The sequence below is a fragment of the Epinephelus moara genome, chromosome 13 (assembly GCF_006386435.1).
Source record: "Epinephelus moara isolate mb chromosome 13, YSFRI_EMoa_1.0, whole genome shotgun sequence".
In the NCBI taxonomy this organism is placed as follows: domain Eukaryota; kingdom Metazoa; phylum Chordata; class Actinopteri; order Perciformes; family Serranidae; genus Epinephelus; species Epinephelus moara.
This window is the reverse complement of record NC_065518.1, coordinates 29,864,335-29,887,484: the sequence shown is the minus strand read 5'-3', so window position 1 is coordinate 29,887,484 and position 23,150 is coordinate 29,864,335. Positions and strand designations below refer to the sequence as shown.

General features: G+C 40.8%; 1 protein-coding gene across 1 annotated transcript in view; it reads right to left on the bottom strand.

Moving 5' to 3' along the window:
- Window positions 1-23,150, bottom strand: part of LOC126399704 (growth arrest-specific protein 7-like) — an 86,167-nt gene that overhangs the window by 46,490 nt on the left and 16,527 nt on the right. The window contains exon 2 of the mRNA XM_050059884.1: window positions 8,259-8,376. Coding sequence (XP_049915841.1) covers window positions 8,259-8,376 — 118 coding nt within the window. The remainder of the gene's footprint in view (window positions 1-8,258; window positions 8,377-23,150) is intronic.

Here is a 23,150-nt window from a genome sequence, read left to right as displayed (position 1 = left end):
TATGTTTGGAGCAGCATTAATGAAAACCTTTTCACACAAGACCACGACCACTGTGGGTTAAAGATCGCCACTTTAACAGACTGAAGCCAGGCAAGTGATGTGCTGCTGCACCATGTTGTCAGGACAATCATATGATCCCTGCCACGCTGGTGAATAAAAGGAGTTTTTGAATGCTAATAAATGAATGATTATTCATTATTGTTAAAATTGATTTTGGATAGTAAAACCCCAGGAACATGTTACAGAAACAGGAGATGGCAGAATAGCAGTGACTCCTCCTGTGCTACAGGTGACCCGTGAATTAGCTGACTAGCTAAAGTGTTTCGCTAATGTTAGCCTACTGTACTTTTCCGCAAGTGGATGTTTGGCACATGTGTTCATGCGTAAACACAAAGAAGACATTAGCTTAACTTCACTTCATGTTTAATGGACGCTTGGCCTGTGTAACAAACAGGAGGCCTGGAAGTGAGTCTGAAGTTGAAACCAATTCAACCAAGTGGCCAAACCATATAACGTAATGCCATCGGACCTTGAGGCCTCTGCTTACTAAGTCTGCATTTTTCGTGTACGTTTTTATAAGCCATAATCCAACAGAAATCGTTACGCACAAAACCTTGCGAACTGGGTCCATTGTGTTTTATTGTTCTATTCGTTGCAAAAATTTGCAATACGATCCAAAATATAAAGACACATTTGCTCCTTTGCTTCTCTACACTGGAGTTACCTCCCCAGCTGTCGCCACTCTCTCCCCGTGTCTTGCATTTGGCACTGCGGCTACCTGAAGGGGCTGAGCTGTCCTCCCTCTTTGTCTCCACACTGTTGCTCTCTCTCTGTCTGTGTGCAGCCCACATCCTACTACACCCTCCTCTTCTTCATCATCATCCACCTGAATATGACCATCTGGCCTGTTGAAAGTAGGCTATCTGAGTTCAGTCAGGAACACTTAAGTCAAAGAAATTTCCATTTGCAACATTATAATTGGCAGTAAGGCTCTGTTCTGGGGCCTCTCTGCCTTTCCTCAGGCCTACACAGAAAGTCTCTTCCATGCGCCTACGTGGAAAGCATAAGGCGGAGAGAGTACACCTCTCTGCCCTTCTGTGTGCCTACCTGGAAAGCCTAAGGCGGAGAGAGCAAACCTCCCTGCCCTTCCATGCGCCTACATGGAAGGGCAGGGAGAGAAGCAGCAAAGACTATGCACCCTGTTCCTCTCCCTTGTTGACGCGTTTGTCCCAAAGATTATGCCACATTTTCTTCGTTGCCTCTTACAGCTCTCTGAACGCCAAAAATCAAACCTGTTCCGAAAACTTAAATGACAGTTGAAAGTCTTGGAGTTAATGTGCAAACATGATTGACATGTGAGGTTGTATTTATTTTCAGATGTGCGACAATTTCGGACCAAAGATATGGACTTGGTATGCTAAGGCTTTTAGGCTACATTTGGAACCCAGACAGCACTCTGCATCACATCGACATCGGCAGCTGTAGATTCCCGACGTCGCTTATACGTTGACAACAAGTAGAATCTAAGGAAATTTACCAAAACTAACTTCCTTAGTTACAACCCTTGTGAAATGACTTGTTTAATTATCAGAATTTCAGTCATTAAGTCTGAAAACATTTCTAGAGTCAAGAAGAGCCGCATGATTAAATCATTTGATCCCCTTTCAAGTTAGCGGACTGCTCAATGGAAGTTAGCCGCTCAACTGGCAAAGTCTATGGTGCACTTGCTCTATGGGTCCAACAATTCGAAAGATCCTGGTAATGTTATACCAAGGAAGTCAAACTTTTTGGCTTCATGCACCACTAAGCGACTTTCAAAGAAATGAACGGGGCTCCGCCTCCAACGATGTATCCAGGTCTATAAATACATCCATGGTAACAAACCCATATTAGCTACAAAGCTACTGTTCACATTGTATGGCTCTTTTGAAGTTGTGGGGCAGGCTGTGCTTTGGCTGTGACAGGAAGGTCACTGTATTGCTTTATAAAGAGCACATAAAGTATGAATGTCTCTTCTGAATCTGATTTTGTCTCATAAAGAAGAAGTAATTTACAGGGCAGATCTGTATGCAGTAGCCGGAAAAATTCATGCCATTTAATATAACACGGATTTCATTTCATTTATAAACCACATTTGAAGAGTTTTTACAGTTTAGTATGAATCAGACTTCATTCAAAAATACAAGGTAACCAAGGGGATTGTCTGTGTGCTGTAAATCTTCAGCGTGTGTGCCGGGACTGTTGAGTATTTGGTTTGGTGTGTTTATACAGCAGCCCACTGGTCAGACTGGGATGAGTGGAGAGTCTTAGGAGAGGGCTGGTATAAACCACAGCACCCTGCATGACTGCACCAAGCAACACAGGAAGGAAAACCTAGAGGAAAAAAAAAAAAAAGCCCTGACACAAGGACATGCAGAGCCCTCACCCACGCACAGTGCTCTGTTACTATGGCAATGCAGAAACATAAACGCACACATAAACACACAAGCAGGACAGTATCTAATCTAGCTGAACTTTAACGAAACAAAAGGGTTCAGCAAAAATAGCAGAGATGCTATAAATACCAATAGTTTCAGGAAAAATGTTATCAGATGGGTTTGTTTGGAAACAGTTGCTGGGGTGGTGATTTTGAAAGCACCACAGGCCTGTAGTACAGTGTGTGTGTTTGGGCTGAGCATTCTCTAAGCTTTCATTTAGTCATCATGCAGCCAAGATACAGAACATAAGTCCTGGAGGTTTTCTGTGCCCTCAGAGGCCATTTTCACTACACCACAGCAACAACAGTGCCTTCTTTATGAGCCACGATACAGATGCTAATGTGTTTTTTTACACGCAGAAAGTTATGAAAAATTAATCATTTTCTCTCTTAGGAAATATTGTGGAACTGTTTTGTTCCGGCATGCCACTCTTGTCATTTCTGACTCTGTCCCTCTGGAATATTATCTGTTTTACTGCTAAAGATGAGCCTCCAAACCCTCTCACATAAAGACAAAACAGATCTGTCGAATTCCCACAGGAATCACCCAGAGACTAAGGAAGTCAGAATCAGAGTTAGATTAAGAGTCAGAAGTTTTGAAGTTATCTAAACTATCAAAGCATCCCATAGCAATACATTCAAAGGGGTCAAAAGGGCCCACAGAGTGGTTTGTTTCCAACTTTTTGACATGACCACATTTAGCATCTCATTTCATCTAAATACAGAAGGAAAGGCAGGAAAGGGGGAGAGTCTCCCCTGGTGTCGTTGCTGGGTGGAGGCCTCGGCTAATTCTAGATCCCACAATTTGCCAAATTTGACCACTGCAACCATGATCAGAGACAAACATGATGTAAACATTTCTGATGTGAAGCTAGTGGCACTCCTAAAGGAATACTTCACCCACAAAATGACCATTTGTATATCAGTCATGTTGTGTTACCTTAAATTCGTGCGGACAACTTTGTTTTTATAATGCGCCTTTACAGAAATCTACAAACATACTGATTTATTAGTTGAGGTTCACTGTTTTCCATTCCAAGTTTTCTTCACCAATTCAAGGTGACATGGCATGACTAATTTAAGTACTACTGTGCCTACTGAGCCACAATCCCGTTCTATCAAAGTCCTTGGCATGTATTATCTGTTACTTTAGCACTGTCTTTTATATTGGGAGCAGTGAATGTGTGAATGAACGAATGATTTTAGCATCACCTTGTAGCAGTATTTTCTCATTTTTCGGGTCCTGAAAAAAATTACTAAACGTTTAGTCATAGTTTTTTTTTTTCAGCTGATTTCAGACAGCAGGACTTTATGATTCATGGTTTGAAGGTCAGATTTTGTCATATTTTAGCAAATTAAACTTTCTGGTGCTGAAGAACAATTTAAGGGTGTCGACTAAGCCAACGATCAAATCTCACGAACGCACAATGAACAGGCAGCATTCATCAAGTTGAAACGAGCCACACAGAGAAAAACGAAAGAAGCTTGAAGAGCTGTTGGTTCTGACAGCTGACCATCTAGCCCTGCAAATGGTCATTAAGCCACATAGCTTCCAGAACCAGAGACTTTGCAAAAACAGATGAATTTTGATGTGACACCCCCTGATGTGACCAGGCCTTTACATAAAAAATGCTCTTACATGATGCCTATTCTGACTCTGTGTGACTGGGAAGCACTGCTCCTGAGAAAGCTACACTTTCTAACCTTTATTACATCCTGAAGTCAAACGCACAAGAGAGTTGCCAAGACAAGATATTAGTATCATCAGTCAGGTTTTACAGTGAGTTAACTCAGGGATAGTAAAAGCAGGCTATGTTGCTGTCTGTGGAACAGAGGAGGGTATTAAGCTGTCTCTTTGCCACTGTGTGTGTCCAGGGAGACACTGAGTGGTGATTGTGTTGACAGAAACAAGGCACTATCAGCAGTATCAGTTCTTCTACGCCCTCTGTCTCTCACTGGTACCATCACTGCTGTAGACACACAGAGTGTATGTTTAACTTGATTACTAACAGAGGAAATCACTCACGTATCATTTTTATGATAAATACATGCTCCTCGATAGAACATTTCAATAAAAAATACTGCTTTATTTTCAGTCCAAAGTGTAGTTGGGTCACAGATTAAATGTGGAAAATGAATGGAAGAAAAAATCTCAAGTGTTACCTCAGGAGTCATCTCACAGAAACATGTTTTAACTTTTTGTTGAAAACATTTAGGGCCGGATCTACTAAAGGTTTGCGTGTATAAAAAGCGTGTGCAAACTCATTGCACACGCAAAAAAATGTACAAACTGATTTACTAACAGTGCGCACTAAGCGTTGCGTCTTTCAAAGGTGCAAAATAGCACGTCTGCATCCAGTTAGTACGTTTGCTGCAATGAATATGCAATATGGGGCGTTTACATGCAATTGTGCATGTGCTGGGAGGAGAAAATGTAAATATATTAATTTAGCACACGCAAAGTGATTTATCAAACCTGAAAGCAATTTTGCTCATAGAAACTGCGTCTATATTTAACACGTGTCAAAGGGAGGTGCAAACGGTTTGTATGCGTAATTGCGCACACATGGCTGCGGTTATTGTTGCAAGAAGGAGACATCGAAACGATGAAAGAAGATGCAGAGAACGCATTTTTCACCACTGTGTGAAGCAAGCAACACAGGCTGGAGCAGAATGCCATGCCGGAGGAGAACTCCTCCTCTCTGACATACTAACACACACACACACACACACACACATTGAACACGCGATTGAATTAATGAATGAATGAATGAACATTGGAAGCGGTGCAGTCCTGCTGGCTGGCACGGTCACTGTTGAGATTACATTCGTTTTTTATTATTAACAAAATGGTGTTTTATTGACCGTATGAATGGTTTTGTTTTCAAATAAATATTTGGTAACGAAAATGTATGCTTTGGTGTACTTTTACAGAGTTTTGCAATATGTATAGCAGCCTATTGTATGTATCAAAATGTATAATTTTCAGCAGCGGTCAGAGGTATAAATGCTCAGAAGTGTAGTGTGTTTCATTTTTGTAACTTAAAGGCTTCAGAAAACATACAAGACACATTTTTAGGAAAAGTCATAGGAAGAGAAGCTTGTAGGTTTTATCTAAACAGAGTTATTTGCACTATAAAAACCCAAACAGACCGTCGTGGCGGTTCTAGCATTAAACATAATGCTGTGGATTAGAATACGAGTGTTAGTGTGACCCAATAAACTGCAGAGCATTGCAAAGTTAAGCAAATCAACATTTACTGAGAAAAAGATGATTGAAATCACTTTCTAGATTCCAAACATTATTATCAAACGAAATACTCAGTCTCATTAACGTCTCATTATGTTAAGCCACGCAAAATCATATTAAAGACACATTGTTTCAGTCACAAAATATATAGGCTATAGCTCTAACATTTATCGTGCCAAAAAACCTAAACTAAACAGTTCTTTATCGTATAGCCTATTTTACACAAAATGAATATTCACAGCCAATATAAGAAAACTTAAACGTGACAGTTGAGTGTATTATTTGTGTTTCCTTTTTGCAGGTGGAACTTGCCTGCCATGCGCACCTCTCCTCCCTCTCCGGTCCCTGGCTGTTGGTCACAGATTTCTTCCCATATAGCGTTCCTTTGTGAGACAGTCAGGTTTCTTTGCTGTAGCTCATTTAAGTGTTTATTGGCCTCATCTACCAACACCTCTAATTCCATGGGGTCGAATTTCACTTTGCGCTTTCTCTCCAAACTCGCCATGCTACATACCATAAAACACGCAAAACCCTCATTTAAATAGGATGTCTCCAACATGTTTGCACCTCTTGTCATTTGCGCAAGCACTCTTAGTAAATCACCCGCAAACCGCAGTTCAGCCCCACATGCAAAAATCTAGATTGCGCAGGCAAATTAGTACAGGCAAATTGGGATCTTAGTAGATCCGGCCCATAATCTTTAGCATGTTGCCACCCAGTCATTTTGATAAAAATTAATCACAGAGTAGCCCTGCTGGATCACAGTTCAAAAACGCACAATGACAACTAAATGCTGCACTTGGTAATACCTGTAAGCAAAGGCATGACCTGTATCACAGTCTAAATAACAAAATGGATCTGTAAAAAAGAATGTCCTAATTAGGGATCGGTTCCTAATTAGGGATCGGTTCCTAATTAGGGATCGGTTCCTAATTAGGGATCGGTTCACCACAGAGAATATCTTTCACTGGTTATGCAGTTGGTCCATAGGTTAATACTACTCTTTAGTTTAGCAGTAGGACAGCACTATGCTGTTCCACATTAGAACAAAGCTAATGCCGCATGCCTCACTGGTAAGCTAACACTGTGCATTTGGCGATGACTACTGGTTACACCGTCCCAACACAAGGTGGCAGGACTGTATTGCTGTGAAAACATTGTGCTCACCCTGCCGTCTCCCCCCCTGGAGCATTTTTAACCATGCTAAAGGGTTTTTGCAAATCAAAATCAAGCTGCTTGATCAGCGGAGCTACCTGCTGCAAGCCTGGAGAATGAGCACAATGTTGCCATCCTTCTACCAAGGATCAGGACAGTGTACTGACAAAATCATTAAATGAGCAGTGCTGCTAATTAGCTCCCGCTTGGCTGGTGCCTGGTGTGGAGCAGCGGTGGCTAGCTAACCAGTGGAGACCTGATGGTGGGCAGTGGGCTCTATGTATCAGCATGTCAACACAGCTAACTGCCTGTCAGCCAAGCCAACATGAAATAAAAGGCAAGACATTTACATCACAAAACATGAAAGTTTCACCACCTGAATGGACAGAGCTCTGAAATGCAGTATCAATGCTCACCGAATAAATGTGGCGCCAGACAGACTAAAGGGAAAGTGCCTCTTGTATTTTGTGTTTTTCTTCTTGGGCTATCAATAACAAAATAAACCAAACTGAAATCCCCTGTCTTGATCCACATGATTGGATTCATCCTGTTATACAATGAAATACTAGTGTCAGGTTCCGCTCAGACTGGAAAAACAACAACATGAAAACAACATTACTTAAGGTACAAGCAAAAGACCCATGCAGAAGCACTGGATTTAAGCAGCACTGATACCAAGCAAAATCCTTAGAGAAGCCGGTTTTACAAATCATACGAAGGCTAGGTATAACTGCTCTATTATAACTAGAGTCTTATGTTTGTAGTTTGGGCAATGGGCTGTGACTAATCATCTCTATGAGTCTTCATCAGTTATCCCTTCAGTTCTATCAACTATTTTATTTGGAGGAAAAACCAAAAGCAAAAGGAGATAGGCTTGAGACAAAGACACTGTGTAACGTGACAGAGAAAGGTGCATAGCGGGGTCCAAAAAGCAACATGAGTACTAAGCTGTTTAATGTCTGATTGCTGCAATTTGCATAAAAAATGCTACAACTCCTTGGAGCCATACCAGTCAAGTCTGAACATACAGACATGATACACATATTTTAGATTCAGGGTGACTTACACCCCCTGATGATATCTTCATATCTGATGTCCATGCGTTTTAATGTCCGTAAAGCTGCTTAGCAATCATAGTAAAAAAGATGTTCCTCATAACTTTGGGAATCATCATGTTTCTGTGTTGCTTTTTTAAGTATCAAAGTATTCCAGTTAAATGTGTTCATACATGCATGGGTTCACTTATCAGCATATCAGCCAGTAATCAACATGTCTTGCTTACATAACCCGTACAGAAACAGAAATGTAAAAACTGCAGACTGTGGTTTTATGTTCCTCAAAATGTGTCCTCAACTGTTACATTTCATTGAATCTCACCATTGTTTGTGGTGTTGACATAGTATCGCCGCCCTTGTGGAGACATGTAGCATCTCCAATGAGGAGGCAGGGGGTCTCTGAGGTCTTCAACAGGGAGCTGACTCAGAGATGCTGTCCTCTGTAAAAACAGACAAAGAATAAGAACATCAGTAAATGTCAATAACCACAAAGGGGCTCATCAGCACATTAGAGGTGATCTGAAACACCATGTTAGATCCAAAACAAGGATTTATTTCTCAAGGGTCTGACATAATTTTAAAAAACTGCTGGAGATAAACAGATAAAAGATGATCAAACAAAACCACTGAAGATCAGGCGACGCAAGAGATGAAGAAGAAAATGTGCAGCACTCAGCTCGGGTTCAATGAGGTTCTCATTTCCTCAAGTATTTCACAACCAGCAACCAATGACATCATAGCGGAGCAGGCTGCGCTACCACCGCTGCCACACAAAGAACAACAAACTGCCTCTGAGAGCCTGAGCTCCAGAGTCAGTGTATGTGCACACTACATACAGCTGAAGAACACAACAGAGCGTGTAGGCAAACTGCACACATCTGCTGCTGATTAGCAGGAAAACAACAGGCAGAGACCACTGTAACACATTGTGGACATGCTGTTTGGAGACTTGGGAGAGCCAAATGAAATTCCATATCAGTTACAGTTTGGTTAACAGGGTGCATGCCAAGTCACTGAAGCGTCCAGAAGAGGTTAGTTTAAGTAACTGCAAGTCATTCCAGTCTCTGCAGGCTACATGTAAATTCAATAGAATTCAGTAGGAGAAGAAAATGGCTTTGCAGCAATTATGGACATGAATGACCGTTCAACAAACCCCATCTCTGAACAGCGATTGTCCAATCATAGCTTCACAACCATAACTAAGCATGGAAGGCCTGCCAAGCTTTGGATTGCTCCACATCTTGAAGCATTGTGCATGGGGCCAGTAGAAGATATACTCAGAATTTAATGAGTTTGGACAATGGTGTCTTGTTTCAGCTTTTCCAAAATCAAAAACATAAGAGTAAAAGTTTAAGATGGATGATACTGTATTTTTGCTCTAGTGTGTGTAAGCTGCAATAATTAGCATGTTTTGCTTACTAGCCTACTGCTACGGTAACCCGCGACCCACAGGTCATTGGTTTGGGTAAGCTTGTTAAAAAAATATCACAGGTTTCTGTGATTAAGTTACAAAACAGGGTTTTGAGTGAGTTACTAATAACATACAGAAACATTGTGTCATAGTCCACCTTCCACCTTCTCTTCCCTTCTCTCTGTCTCTCTCAAACACACATAGCAAACAGCTTTATCATCAGCACTGCTGTGCTCAGGGTTTCCTTTAACAGTTTTTGATCAGGAAAATCCATTCAACAGTGCGATATTTTCACATTTTTCCAGTAATTAAGTCTGGTAAAAAAAAATTCCATCACAGAATATGTGAGCCTTACACCTTGTCCTAGCAGCAAGCAAGAAACGTCTACTTTGCCCACGCTATGTAAACAAACATTGTAGCTATCAGCTGCACACTCGATCATACTAAGGTGGAACTGCTTAAAAGATAGGTATTTGTTGTATTCCTATGTATGTACCTTTTAAACTGAAAACACACTTTTTATATTGTGATATTTACTGGAAATGACATACAATATAGCAAACAACAAGAAGGTTGTTATTAGCAATGGTCATTACTTGAAACTTTCAGCTCAGTGTTGCCAGTTTGCGGATCTGCTTGATTAACCATATGTTTGGAGGTTGGGCGGGCTAGATAACGGGCTGGGTTGGTGCGGGCTTTACCCATCCAGTAGGCTAACCCGCAAAAAAAAAATGTGTAACTAGTGAAAAACACACTTATAAACATTTATATCAATTCACTGGATTGGTAAAAGTGAACTAAATGTGGGCGAACAGCGGATGAGAACAAAAATAACCATAGGTAGGGTGCCCAGTAGCTCAGTGGTTAGAGCAGGCATCCCATGCACAAAGGCACTGTCCTTGCCGCAGCCATGGGTTTGATTCCAGCCTGCAGCCCTTTGCTGCATGTCATCCCCTCTTTTCTACCCTTTCACGCTAAATCTGTCCTGTCTATTAAATGACAAAAGACAAAAAAAATATAATTTTATGATAATAATCATAGGTGCCTGAGCTGGTCGTGTGGTTATCTTTGTGTTACTTTGCATTACATCAGCAACAAGAGGGAGATGAATGATTAAGTGCTTTGCACATCTGAATGGCACAGGAGGATACATTACGCAAAATGGCATAGCAGCAAAATGCTGTGTCTATTCATGGGTTACGTTGCAGGACTTAAATTAATGGGTCAGCGTGGGTCTGAATTTGACTTGGAGATAATTACAGGTAAGTGGTTGGTTTCCGGCACTGAGTTTTACAGGTGCGGGTTTGTAGATCTGTCCCCATGCAGGACTCATTCTGCTGTACTTTCTTTTTGGGGGTTACACCAAAGGTGCACAGTTCTCAACTAGCCCTTTCACTGCGTGTATTATTTTTCTATTGTGTGGAAGCTGGTCCTAAATGTTATCAAAGGTAGGTTAGTGTTCGCAGTTATGTCCTGCTCTTTATTAGATTTGGAAAAGTTTATACTCCGGCCACATGAGCCAATCACGTTGCCTGTAAGAGCACACACACTGGATAGACCTGATCTCACACACCTTAGATGAAAAATGTACGTATTGTGAACAATGAAAACATTTATTGTCTGTCTTTATTGTCCATCTGTGTAAGCTAAGCAGTATAAAGCAAAAGAATGAAATTAGTCTGATCTCACATTTTTCTTTAGGACTAACTAGCTTTACATTGTAATACAACAACACTGCTGCTTCTTTATTTCCATGTCTTCTACTGGGATAGTCAAGCGGTTCTGTTACTGACTTTCTGTGTGGATGTGTTAGAAGAGCCCGGTGCTGTGCTGCTACTCGGCATGCAAAAAACCCCTGCATCCTGAAATGTGTTTTCCCCATATATCACTGTGATAGCCCCTCCTGCTGCCACACAGCTTACTTATAATTTGGTAACCCTCCTGCACACACACCTTAGTTTCCCATGATTTACACTAAATAGTTCATACTTCATTAAGTTTGTTGAAAACAGATAAATGACACAAAACTTTTATATCATACTCAGCTTATTTAGTACTGTCTGCAGTGCATTAGTTTCTATCTGTAGTTAACATATTAATTTCACCCCTGTGCAGTCCCACTATAGTTTGTCTTTAGACAACTTTGCTTGTACCTTTCTAATCTTTATTTCTTTGAGGTATCCTTGCTGAGGCTGCTGTTGGAGGGACATCTTGTCAGACTGGAGCAAAAGATGTGCCCCCTTAATCAGGGCTCTTAAAGGGGAACTTTGCAGATTTTAAGCCAGCGTTGAATCATTGCAGTGTGGGTGGTATATGCAGATGAACAATGTTAGGCCTCCTTACGTGTTGCCAGCACCCGAAGCTTCCCACTAGTTTGCCAGCAAGGCTTTAAGGCTGCTCAAATGCTTCAAATCACAGACCACACCTCTACATTTTTTGTATGCCCGCAATACAATCTGTGGTAAACAGGGATGTCAACGGTTAGCCGCAGAGAATATTTTTGGCTGAGTTATGCATGTCGATCAATAGGTTAATCTTGTAACGCTTGAGCTTACTACACTGCATACCACCCATTAACTATCACTGTTAGCTCTCTTTGCATTGTTAGCAGTGTCAACACAGCTAATGGTGCTTAAATAGTTGACAATGTTGAAGAGTGTTTTCAGCTCCAAATGAAGCCACCTACTCATCAGGGAGACCTGAGGAGAGACTAGAGGGTGGCCACCATGTTTCTGTAACAACATGGTTGGCCGGTTACACCTATGAGGCAGCGTTACCAGCAGTAATCACCCAATGACCAAACACTAGCTCCCACCCAACCCAGGTGGTGCAGAGTGCAGAGCAGCCAAGGCTAATGATAGCTAACCAGTGGAGACCAGAGGGTGGACAGTGGCTACTAAGCATGTTAACACAGCTAGCCAGCTGTCTGTCAGGAAAGCTAACACAAAAAGGCAAGACATTAATGTCAAAAACACAACAAAAACACAACTATGTCACCACCTCTAAATGGAGAGCCTTTGAAATATGGCGCTAAAGCTCAGAGTCAGTGGAAGCCCAAACTGAAATGAAAGGCATTTCATGTCATTTTGCTTTTTTTCCCCTTAAAAATCACCAATGAGTTAGCTGTTAATGTATGTCCGGCTACCAAAAAACAAAAATAACCAAAACTAATATCCCTAGTGGTGAAACACATCATCCAACAAATGTCGTCCCTCGTTATTATTGTAAACTCATGTGACGTAAGAACAGAGACAGCAGTAACAACAGCAACAGTAGCTAAGGCTCACCAAAATGGTCCAGTGGTGACGTATTCAAACGTCAAATAAAAGTATGACCCAGAGAAAGCTTTTTGATGTCCCTAAATTCTCTTCTCTGACTCAGAAAACTCTTGGTGGGCAACTGTAGAGACAGATATGACTATTTTTAATGGTAATCAAGCAGCGGTGAGTATCGATTGAAGTACAAACTGTCCCTGGATGTAAAAGCATGTCATGCTCCGTTCTATAGCTGGAGAAGAGAAAGGGAGAAACCCAGAGCTCTCAGGTCCCACAGGACTGGAGAGTATGAATCCATGTCAACCCCGGATGACTTGACTGCATGTAATTACACAGTCACTGACAACATTGCAACCATGTTTTCCCTTTGATGGTCTCGTGGTCTTATGTTATATTTGTCCTTTGTGTGCTTTGAGGAACCGATTTGCTTAAATAGTCCAGTAATTTCCAACAGCAGTGAAAACTTGTAATGGATGTAACATTGGATAAACTCCAACATGCCATTCAAGAGAATATGAGCTTTTCCCAATCATGTCAGTGACATGGGATCACATGTTTATGTGCTGAAAAAGGAATGGAAGGAGAAAAAGTCAATATGACTGCCAAACCGCAGATCAAGTTACAGCAGTTCTAAGTGCTACAAAACATGAATGTGTGCAGAGGCGAAGCGCCCTTCAGTTGTTGCACACATGTTGTTTCTAAGTCAAACAACATGGGTTATTATGTCTTTTCACTGGTCTAGTGTGTAACCATATTATCAAGTGGTGCTAACACTAGAATTTTACAGAGGGCCATACAAGACTGGATGTAATGATAATGCAGGAGCCAGGCCCTTATCATTTCAGTGTAAATTGTGATTTAGTACATTACCAAACAAATATGCAATTCATCAAATGACCACAACGTAATTGCTACACAGTGAACATGTGGCCTTCTGATCTGGGTGTCCAGATGGCAAAAAAGTCTTGGGTGAAAGAGCCTGTCTCGTCAAATCTAACTCGGATCCAGGACAATCAGTGTGTCATGAATCTGGATGAGTAGCTGATGAAACGCAGATGCTTAGTTGCTCAAGTGTTCATAGAGGTCCTAATCAGGTAGGCAATCTTCTTAATGTCTTTTATGGTGGGAATAAAACATTGTTCAGCAGGTGTCAAGCAACAACAAACATGACTTTTTGTGAGACATAGACCGTCTTCCATTGAGGTAAAAACAAATAAATAAATAAATCATTCTTTCGTTAGTTTACTCCAAGTTTATGTTATTTTTCTAAGTCTCTAAGAACAACTGGCTCTCATTCCCAGGGTATTAGATACAGCAGCTTGGTCAGTTCCAATTTGGCACCCTTTAGGGTCTGTTTGAGATGTACCAGGCTTTCAAGTAACTCCAATGTGTAGTGGCAATGATATCAGGTAAAGAGCGAGAAAGACCTTGTAGGGTGGGAGGGAGGGGTGTTGGATGGGTCATACAAACATAGGACTTTCAGGCAGGAGAACTCTATTTGTGTCCTGTGTGAAGCATTGAGGGTTTTTTTAACTGTGTTACTAGTCAGCGTTACGTGACCTATGTGAAACCTGACATATTTCACATATGTCATGTGATACAGTGGTTAACTTACTTAAGTTACACAACAAACATACTTATTTTAGCCCAAACCACAAAATTCCCTTCATGAACCTCAACAAGTAGTTTTGTTTCCTAAACCTAAAGTAATATTGGTGACAAAACCTATTTTTTTCTTTGAATAATGATGTTTATTTTGAAAAGACACTATGTATTAAGCAAGAACTGACATGCTGTCCCTTAGTTTCCAAATCTAATGCTAAAGAGATACTTGTTAGTGCTGTAGTATTCGAGATCAGTTTTGCTCTCAAGACCACTTTCTGAAGGACTGGGCCTTATCTTGTAATTGGCTCAGACAAAGAGGACTTTGTATTTTATTTCTAGAGTGGTCAAGACCGCAACTGTGGGAATATTACTTAATTGCCTGTGCAAAAAAGATGGTTACACTGATTTCAGCTCCTTAGTGTTTGTAGAAAAATTCACCTCTGCAATGCCTTTTGATTATTTTATCAAGACATTTTTGACAGTACACACATACATACACTACATACATACATACATACAGTATGGCAATAAAAGTGGTGAATAAAGAGGAATCTTTATTTGTTTTCTGTGGGTGTTTTTATGGGAATGTGAATCTTTCAGATTAGTTTGAGGAGTGCCTGTGGTTTGCATATTCTGCATTTTATTGCAAGTGTGTCAGTGTCACACACTGGTCTGGTCCTGGTCTTGTCTAGGTCCTGATGTACTCTAGTCTTGAGTTAAGTCTGTTTAGATGGTCTTGACTAAAAAAACAGGTACCTAGAGCGTCATAGTTTGAAGCGTGGGGACACAGACCAAGATGCAGTATTTGACGGGTCGGGAGTGAGAATATGCTACTAAGAAGATTCCATACCATACAGTGAGTTTAGCGATGGGCAATATGGATAAAATTCTCTATTATGTTTTTTTTTTTTAAATTTGGTATTGCATTATTGGTATATGACATGAAAATCAACTGAGAAACTGCTGATGGATAAACTATTCAGACAAGGATGTCTTACCTAATCTAGTAAAATAATACCCATCAACTCTACTTCATCACATTAATGCAAAAATATATAAAAATCCAATACTGTCATTACATAGCAATCCACCCTAAGATAGTTTGTATTATCAGAATTGTCCTGTAACAACTGAGTGACAGAAATGTCTCAGATCCAAGATCAGTGCTACTGTGTACTGCACTAACATTGGGGGTTTCTCTGCATTTCCTGGTAACTTTCCTGTTGGCTTCCTCCAGACACACTGTTGTTGGGACACATGTTCATTATCAGTGAAATGATACAGCAGTATTGTTTTTCTCTGAGCTAAGCAGAAATGGCTCTCAGGAGAAGGAAATGACAGATGGGAGTGTGTTGCTGGGAGCGCACAGATAATATGCAAAACTCTCGGACATGAAGACATTTCAGATTGTTGACATAGTCCATTTCCAGCACTATGATTTCAAAAAACACACAGGGCCCCTGAATTACTGTTGGGCTGGGCTATATATCGATTATATCCATATCATGAGACTAGGTACCATCTTAGATTATGGTGATCGTAATATTGTAAGTCCTGGTTTATAGGCTGCATTATAGTAAAGTGATTTAATTTTCCAAACTTACTGTTCTAGCTGTTCTATTTATTATTTGTCCCATTTAGTCATTATATCCACATTAGTGATGATTATTTATCAAAAATCTCATTGTGTAAATATTTTGTGAGAGCACCAATCGTCAACTCTACAATACTGTTGAAATTTTGAGGTATTTGGTCAAAAATATTGTGACATTTGATTTTTTTTCCCCTGCCCTACTCTGAAGCTCCTGTGTAAGTTTCTGTCCCTGCTTCAAACTGGGTGTCAAAACTTTGACTGAACAGTTTTCTGAGCCACAAGAGCCCGCGTTAAAATTCTGCTCCCTGACAGAAGTGTGTGACAGATCTGACAGTCCTGTCACACACACGAAACAGAGAATGGGAGCACCTTGGTGGTGGGAAGTATGACGAATCTCAGAGCCAGCTTGTCTCGGCATATGCAACATTAAATAATGCACCATTCCAGATGGTTAACCTTCTAAACCCCAGACTGCCTTTGGCTTCACATTCACAGCATGCCAGAAAAGCCCCTGGCAGAGAACACAGGGACTCATCACTGACTGAGGAGCTACCACAACAATGCCTGCTGCTGTCTGTGAGCTCCGCAGACCGACTCATCGTGTCTGTGTGCCAGTTTGTGAGAATGAGCCTTTAATCTAACCTGTATTAGTCATTATAATAGTCATTTCAGAAACATGAAAGAAACATGAAGATAACAGAGTCTATTTTTACCAGTAGATTGTGAGCTAGTTTAATGTGTCACCATCAGTGCTACTTGATGATCAATATGAGGGACGTGTTTTCTCTTTGATTGTAGTCAGCTTGCCTGAATTTTTTCTTTTTTTTGCATTTTCACCATTAATGGACAGTTGCTAGTAAAGAAAAAGACAAGAAACATGCAACAAAAGCGTAATTTAACCAGGATGCTTCCGAAGTAGAGACCAAAGTCATGCTTCCCCTGTGTGTGTTGTAATCCCAGAAGCGTATTGTCCACCCTCCCATTCCCCTCTGGTTAACACCATTAGCTCTGTGTTGTTAGCACTGTTAGCACACATGTTGAGAGCCATTGGCACACAACCTCTGAAGGATACATTCATTTTGAATATTGCATAAAGCTTCTTTAAAGCCACTACTGTACACACATGCAGTAGAACAGTAGAATGATTATGTGGTAGAGGCATTTTTTACATTATTATAATGGCATAACTTTTTGTTTGTAGAAAAATTAGCTAATCTTACTATTCCCATGCATTGCTATGTCTTTGGTTATATTACCACTGGGGGGGCAGGGAGATCTAAAATATTACCGATAGGGGCATTGAAGCTGCTGTTAGCACTGTTTGTGCTGTTAGCACTGTTAGCTGCTAGCCACTGGCCCAGCCACCTGTAGTTGGGCCAGTGGTTCTTGAGTAACTAAGCTGTGGTTCTCAACCTTTTCGTGTCAAGGACCCTTAAATTGATACAGATCAGTTTACGAACTCCCATTTGACAAGATTTTGCTTCAGGGACCTCCATCTGAAATGATTTTGGTTGTTAGATATAATTAAGACCAGCATTCTACAGTTGTCAACTAAAGTTAAGAAGATAACCGTAGAGGAAGTCAAACCTACAATCAGGAGTCACTCTTATGTTGCGAAATTTTGCATTACGTTACTCGCGGGAGTTTGAATGCTAGAATATTTTGAGTTGACTTGCTTCATACACGCGAATAACTTGTGTCATACTCACGTGAAATTGCTTAATCAATGAACAAACTTCTGCTGCTACGTCCTCGGCTTCATACGTCCCCGGAGGATCTCAATGCTGATTGGCTATCCCACTGCAAATCATTCACTGAAGTTCCAATTTTTCGACTCTCACGAAAAAGCGTATGACGCACAATTGCGCCACTCACTTCATTCACGTATTTCACATCATTTGCGCTATGCCCATCGCGCCACCCAGTGGGAATTAGCATCTAATCACATCTTTACATTGACTTTACATGAAATTCACTCACGTTAATTGTTTTATTTGTGTCCGATGTGAACACATTATGACTCACATTGGGCTCACTTCCACAGTTAATTAAATAATGGAAATAAACGATAGGCCTACCCGATTTTTCTGGGGACCCCTTAGAAGTTCCCCAAAAGAAAGGAAAGAGCTTTTTTACAACTGACAATTTTTAGGTGTTATCATTTTTTTTATATTAGCATACACCTACAGTATAGCACCGAACTCTGCAATTCCCCTCAGCTAAACTGAGCTTTTTAGTGTCTTTCAGCTCATTGGTTTAGTTTTACAACCCAGAATTTTAGTGTTATAGTTCAGTGTGACCGCTTTCAGGCAGCTATTTTCAGTCAACAAAATCCAAAACAGACATTGTACAGCTCCTTCCCGGCGTAAAACAGCAGACAGACAAAGTTAGCAGCTAGCAAAGTTGGTGATTAGGTTTTGGACATGGTGGAGTTAATTTAGCGGCTGATGAGCCAGAAAACGAATACACCAAAACACAGCTAAGAGGAGAGTGAATGCCAGACTTATATAAATCAAGGGGCCAGAAACACAATACACATTTGTATGTATATACAGCCTGTTGCGCTGCCCCCAAGTGGCATAAAAAATACTGCAGGTTTAAGGATTCTAATTCTTAAATAAAAAATCAATTAAAAATTAATTTCATTAATACACTTAAATGTAAATAAACATGTTTCAAATGTAAAATGCTTTGATGCAAAGCGTGACAAATTGTGGAAGCCAAAATGATTCTAGCTGTTTTAACTGTGGAGTCCTAATCACTAGTTTTTAAATTGGTAAAATTCTTGTAATATATCTTCCATACAAAATTCTTTAGGAAATTTGGACCCTTCTTTTAATCAAAGTTAACGTGGCTTTAAAATATTGTGGCTAAAGGCTGTGTCAAATATTTATGATGGTATTATAAACAGACCCCAGCAGCATTTCTTTCTCAGATTACAGACATTTCCCACACATCCCCAAACACAGGCAGCATCTCTTATTATGGAAAACAAATTACCTCATGGTCTCTCTATTTCAGTGACACTGGCTCACTGCCTGGAAAACCAAGAATCATTTGTTAAATTCCCTTGGAAAATGCCTTTAAATAAATAGGCAGTCTTGCTTCGAGGTCAGTCAGAGAATAACAGTGTAGTAAACCTTCACCTGCATTTTCACAGCCTCAGCTGAGACCCACAGGAAGGATTCTGCCTGTTTCCCCTTTACAAACATTAAAGGAAGTTCAAATCCAGGGCATTATCTAACTTCTAGTGAAAAGTGTGGCATAATTAAGTAATTTACTTTACAACGTGACAGAAGAGAAAAGCTCACTTTGAAAAATTGACGCCAGTTAAGGGTCAGGAAAGGAAAAAAGATTTAAAAAGCAAATAACTGGATCCTAAAATGACTCTCTAAAGAGTTAAATGAGTCCATACATAAACATGATTTGTGATTATGTCATTTTAAAAATCTAGGGACGATAGAATTAATCATAATCTTGGCTCACTGTAACACACAATAACCCTATTAAGTTCAGTCTTCCACTGACGTCAAGAAACAATTATTTTTAGCTGTGAAGATTCTGAGTGGTTTCACCACTGAGCAACAACTAAATACTGAGTCACACATCCATCCGTCAGCTTCCAGCAGGTTAGCAGCGTTGCTACACAGACACTGATTGTCCTGAAAAGGTGAGTCATCAGATGCAACTGTCGCTGTCTCAGATCACATGCTTTGTGAAATGCTGGTCACCCACACACTGGCTGTGTGGAGGAGGACCAATGTGCAGCCTTAATGCTCCAGAGTTTCAACATGCTGGATTACTGGACAGGACTAATGGTTAGCTGTCCTCACACGTGCCTGAGTGACTCAGAACCCCCTGATTTGTGACAGAGTGTGTATTTGTGTAGTTGCATGTACGTGTGAAATAGCTCATTTGCCATGTAGTTGTATCTTTCTATCTGTCTATGCTGAATCTGACCTCTGGTGATCCCTGTGGAAACATCTGGATTTGGGAAGAGGAACGTCTGTGGGGGTCAAGGTCTGTCAGAGCAGCTGTCCAGTTTCCAGCTGGAAAGATCCAGAACCCAGAGAGGTTCCTGAACATGACCAAGAGGTGATGCGTGAGGTGTTAATGATAAGGAAATGATCCTGGACTCCAACAACAGGCTCCGTGTATAACTACTCTTTATGCAGTTCGTTTTATACTAACTGCAGGAATACTCCAGGTAAAATCTATGTCTCCAGTATGAAATATTGGCCTCCTGTAGGCTGTAAAGGTCACAGAAAAAAAGATGCCAAAACGTCTTGCCAACTTTGCCAATTAAAACAGTTTCTCACCAGTGCAATGTGAAAATGTGGTGTGGGAATGCAAAAATCTGTATACAAATTATCGTCATGACAACTAAACACACTGGGTCCGGTGTGAATAATCTGCGTTGCCATGTTTCATTTCATTCAAAAAATAAAATAATTAACGCTGTGCTGTTGTACGCCTCTGCAAACCAGTCAAGTTACAGTTATAGTTTACATCCATGTCTGTAGACAATACTTCAAATATGGATGTTGCTGCAAAAGAAGCCTCAAATTCTACAAACACAGATTCACACACATCTATTCCCTAGCGGCACAGAAGACCTATACAATCAGCACAGTTTCAAGATGGACACCCAAGATTAGTGTAACTAATTCAGTATCTGACCAAATGTCTCCCCTTCTGTCCGGAGATATGACATTGAATATTCAGGATAATAAGACGGACAAGGTCACAGTGACCTTTGACCACCAAAATCAGTTCATTCTTGAGTCCAAGTAAATGTTTGTGCCAAATTTGAAGAAATTCACAAGGCATTCTTGAGATATCTCATTCACAAGAACGAGACAGAAAGACAGACAGGCAGACCACTCAAAAACATAATGCCTCCGGCCATGTCTGTTATTCATAATGCTGCTGTATGTTCAAGTGCTCCTTTCTCTGATAAGTTTTTTTTTTTTTTTTTTTTCAAGATTTTTTTTTTAAGACATTTTGCCTTTAATGGAGAGGACAGGTAAGTATGAAAGGGGAAAAGAGAGGGGGTTGGACATGCAGCAAGGGCCACAGGCTGGATTCGAACCCGGGCTGCTGCAGCAGCAGCCTTGTATATGGGGCGCCTGCTCTACCCTCTAAGCCACTGACGCCCCATAAGTTTGGTTTTAATAAGTTATTAGGTGTGTTCGTGATCAATGGCATTGCTTGCGATTGGTTGGAGAGCAGGAACTTGATATCACAGAGATGGCTATAGTGCAAATTCTGGCTCCAAATGCCATCGCCAGCACAGGACAGCAGCGGCCTTATAAGAGATAATTTGGCTCCGTTTTTGTACAGTGGGAGGAGGTGGAGACCATCTTTATAATCGGTCATTGGGCCACAGGGTGTTGAAGCCACAATGCCTCCACACATTACTTACAGGTGGATTCGTGCTTATAAGTAAGGATTTTTAGTTTGAACGGGTCCCTTGCAGTTTATACAGAGCACCAATGTATGTCATGCAAGTCAGGAAAGACGCCAAACTATGACAGGTCAGAGTCCAAACTTTAGTCTTCCTTGTGTCTCGGTCATGTTAATAATGTATGACTACCTGACAAAAATACGAGGCAGTATGATCTTGACATAAAATGTTTGAATACATCTTTCAGTAAGATCAGATTTTGAATATTAATTCTTACTAGTTTTGACTGATAATATAACACTTTGACGCTGAGGTTGCCTCCTTTATTAACAACCTGTGGGCTTCCTAAGTAACTGCTAGATCATATTCTGCTTTAGTCATTACCTAAGATGAAAAATTTCCAACGAGGACCCTGGGATAACTGCAAGATGTTCTTACTGCAAAGGTAATCATGTCCTCACTTCACTGCAACGAGTCCTTCCTGAAAAAAAAACTTGCTTGCTTGTCTTCACTGTTAAGACATTTCATATTGTATACAGGCATGCACGTCTTGAAGAGAAACCAAACAAATTCCAGCTGTATACATACTGGAGCAGAGCTGTAAACAGCCACAAGCAAGCACACAGCCACAGAGTCTTTTTCATGATGAGATGCAGACAGAGAGCGTGGGCCATCTCAAGTCTGGAGTTTCTACTAAAATAGTAGCGGGGTACACAGTGGATGTGTACACTGTGATGTTTGATTCCCTGCTCGCCACCTCTCCTATACTTCGTCATGTCAGAGGAGGACGGGAACAGAGGTGTGACAGACAAGGGAAGTGTCTGTTTCCTATTATTCACTCATAAATACCTCCACCTTCCCTTTCTGGGGCAGGACTGTCATATCTGCACACTGCGGGTTACTGGGAAGTTCACACACAAATGCTGATATTGGTGTCTGTGCAAGAAGACACACAGTTGCCCAATCAACACTGTCACACAAATACTGATACACAAATCTAACACTGTCTTGGAGTTGTGGTGTTTTTTTAGTTAAGTGTGCAGCTCCACAGATTACTCTGAAATTATGATTTTCCAGTTAAGATTTTTCATTTGTTTCTATCAGGGATATCAGTTTTGGTTCATTTTTCTTTCAATAGCCCGACACCCACTGACCTGAAACTATCCCGTTAAAAATCTGCAAAATGACATGAAATACAAGTAGCCTTCATGCGCTCCATTAGCTTAGTGAGCTTTAGCCCTGCGTTTCAAAAGCACTATCAATTCAGAGGTGATGAAATTTTAATGTTTTGTGATCTAAATGTCTTGCCTGTTATTTTATTTTCTGTTTGTGTCTGTGCTGACAGATAATAGGCTAGCCAGGTTAACAACATGCAGAAACATACTGCCCATTGCCCATACGCCAGTCTCCACTGGCTAGCTAGCCTTGGTCACTCTGCACTGCACACACGAATCTAACAGGAGCTAGCTAATGGTACCTCTCATTTGGCAACTACGGCTGAATAACACTGCTGTAGAAACATGGTGGTCAGCTGCTTCCTTTTGAGCCACAAAACCCCTTCAGCATTGTTAACTACGTTAGCAACATTACCCGTGCTGAAATTGCAAATGGTGCTAACAGAGCTAACAGTGATAATATAGTTAGCTTGCTACCCAAAAATGAGCTGCTTACTTACCAGTGCGACCTGGGGGAAGACCATAGGGTGGGCATAATTTTTTCACAGCAATGCTGTTGGGTCGGGACAGCATTACCTGCTGTAATCACCGTTTGATTGGCATCTCTAGCTAGCTCCCACTAGACCTGGGTGGTGTGCAGTGCAGTAAACTGAAGGGTAGGCTAGAAAATTATTAACCTATAGACTGACATGCATAACCAGTCAAACACATTCTCTGCCATTAACTGCTTAAAAGTTAACTGATTAA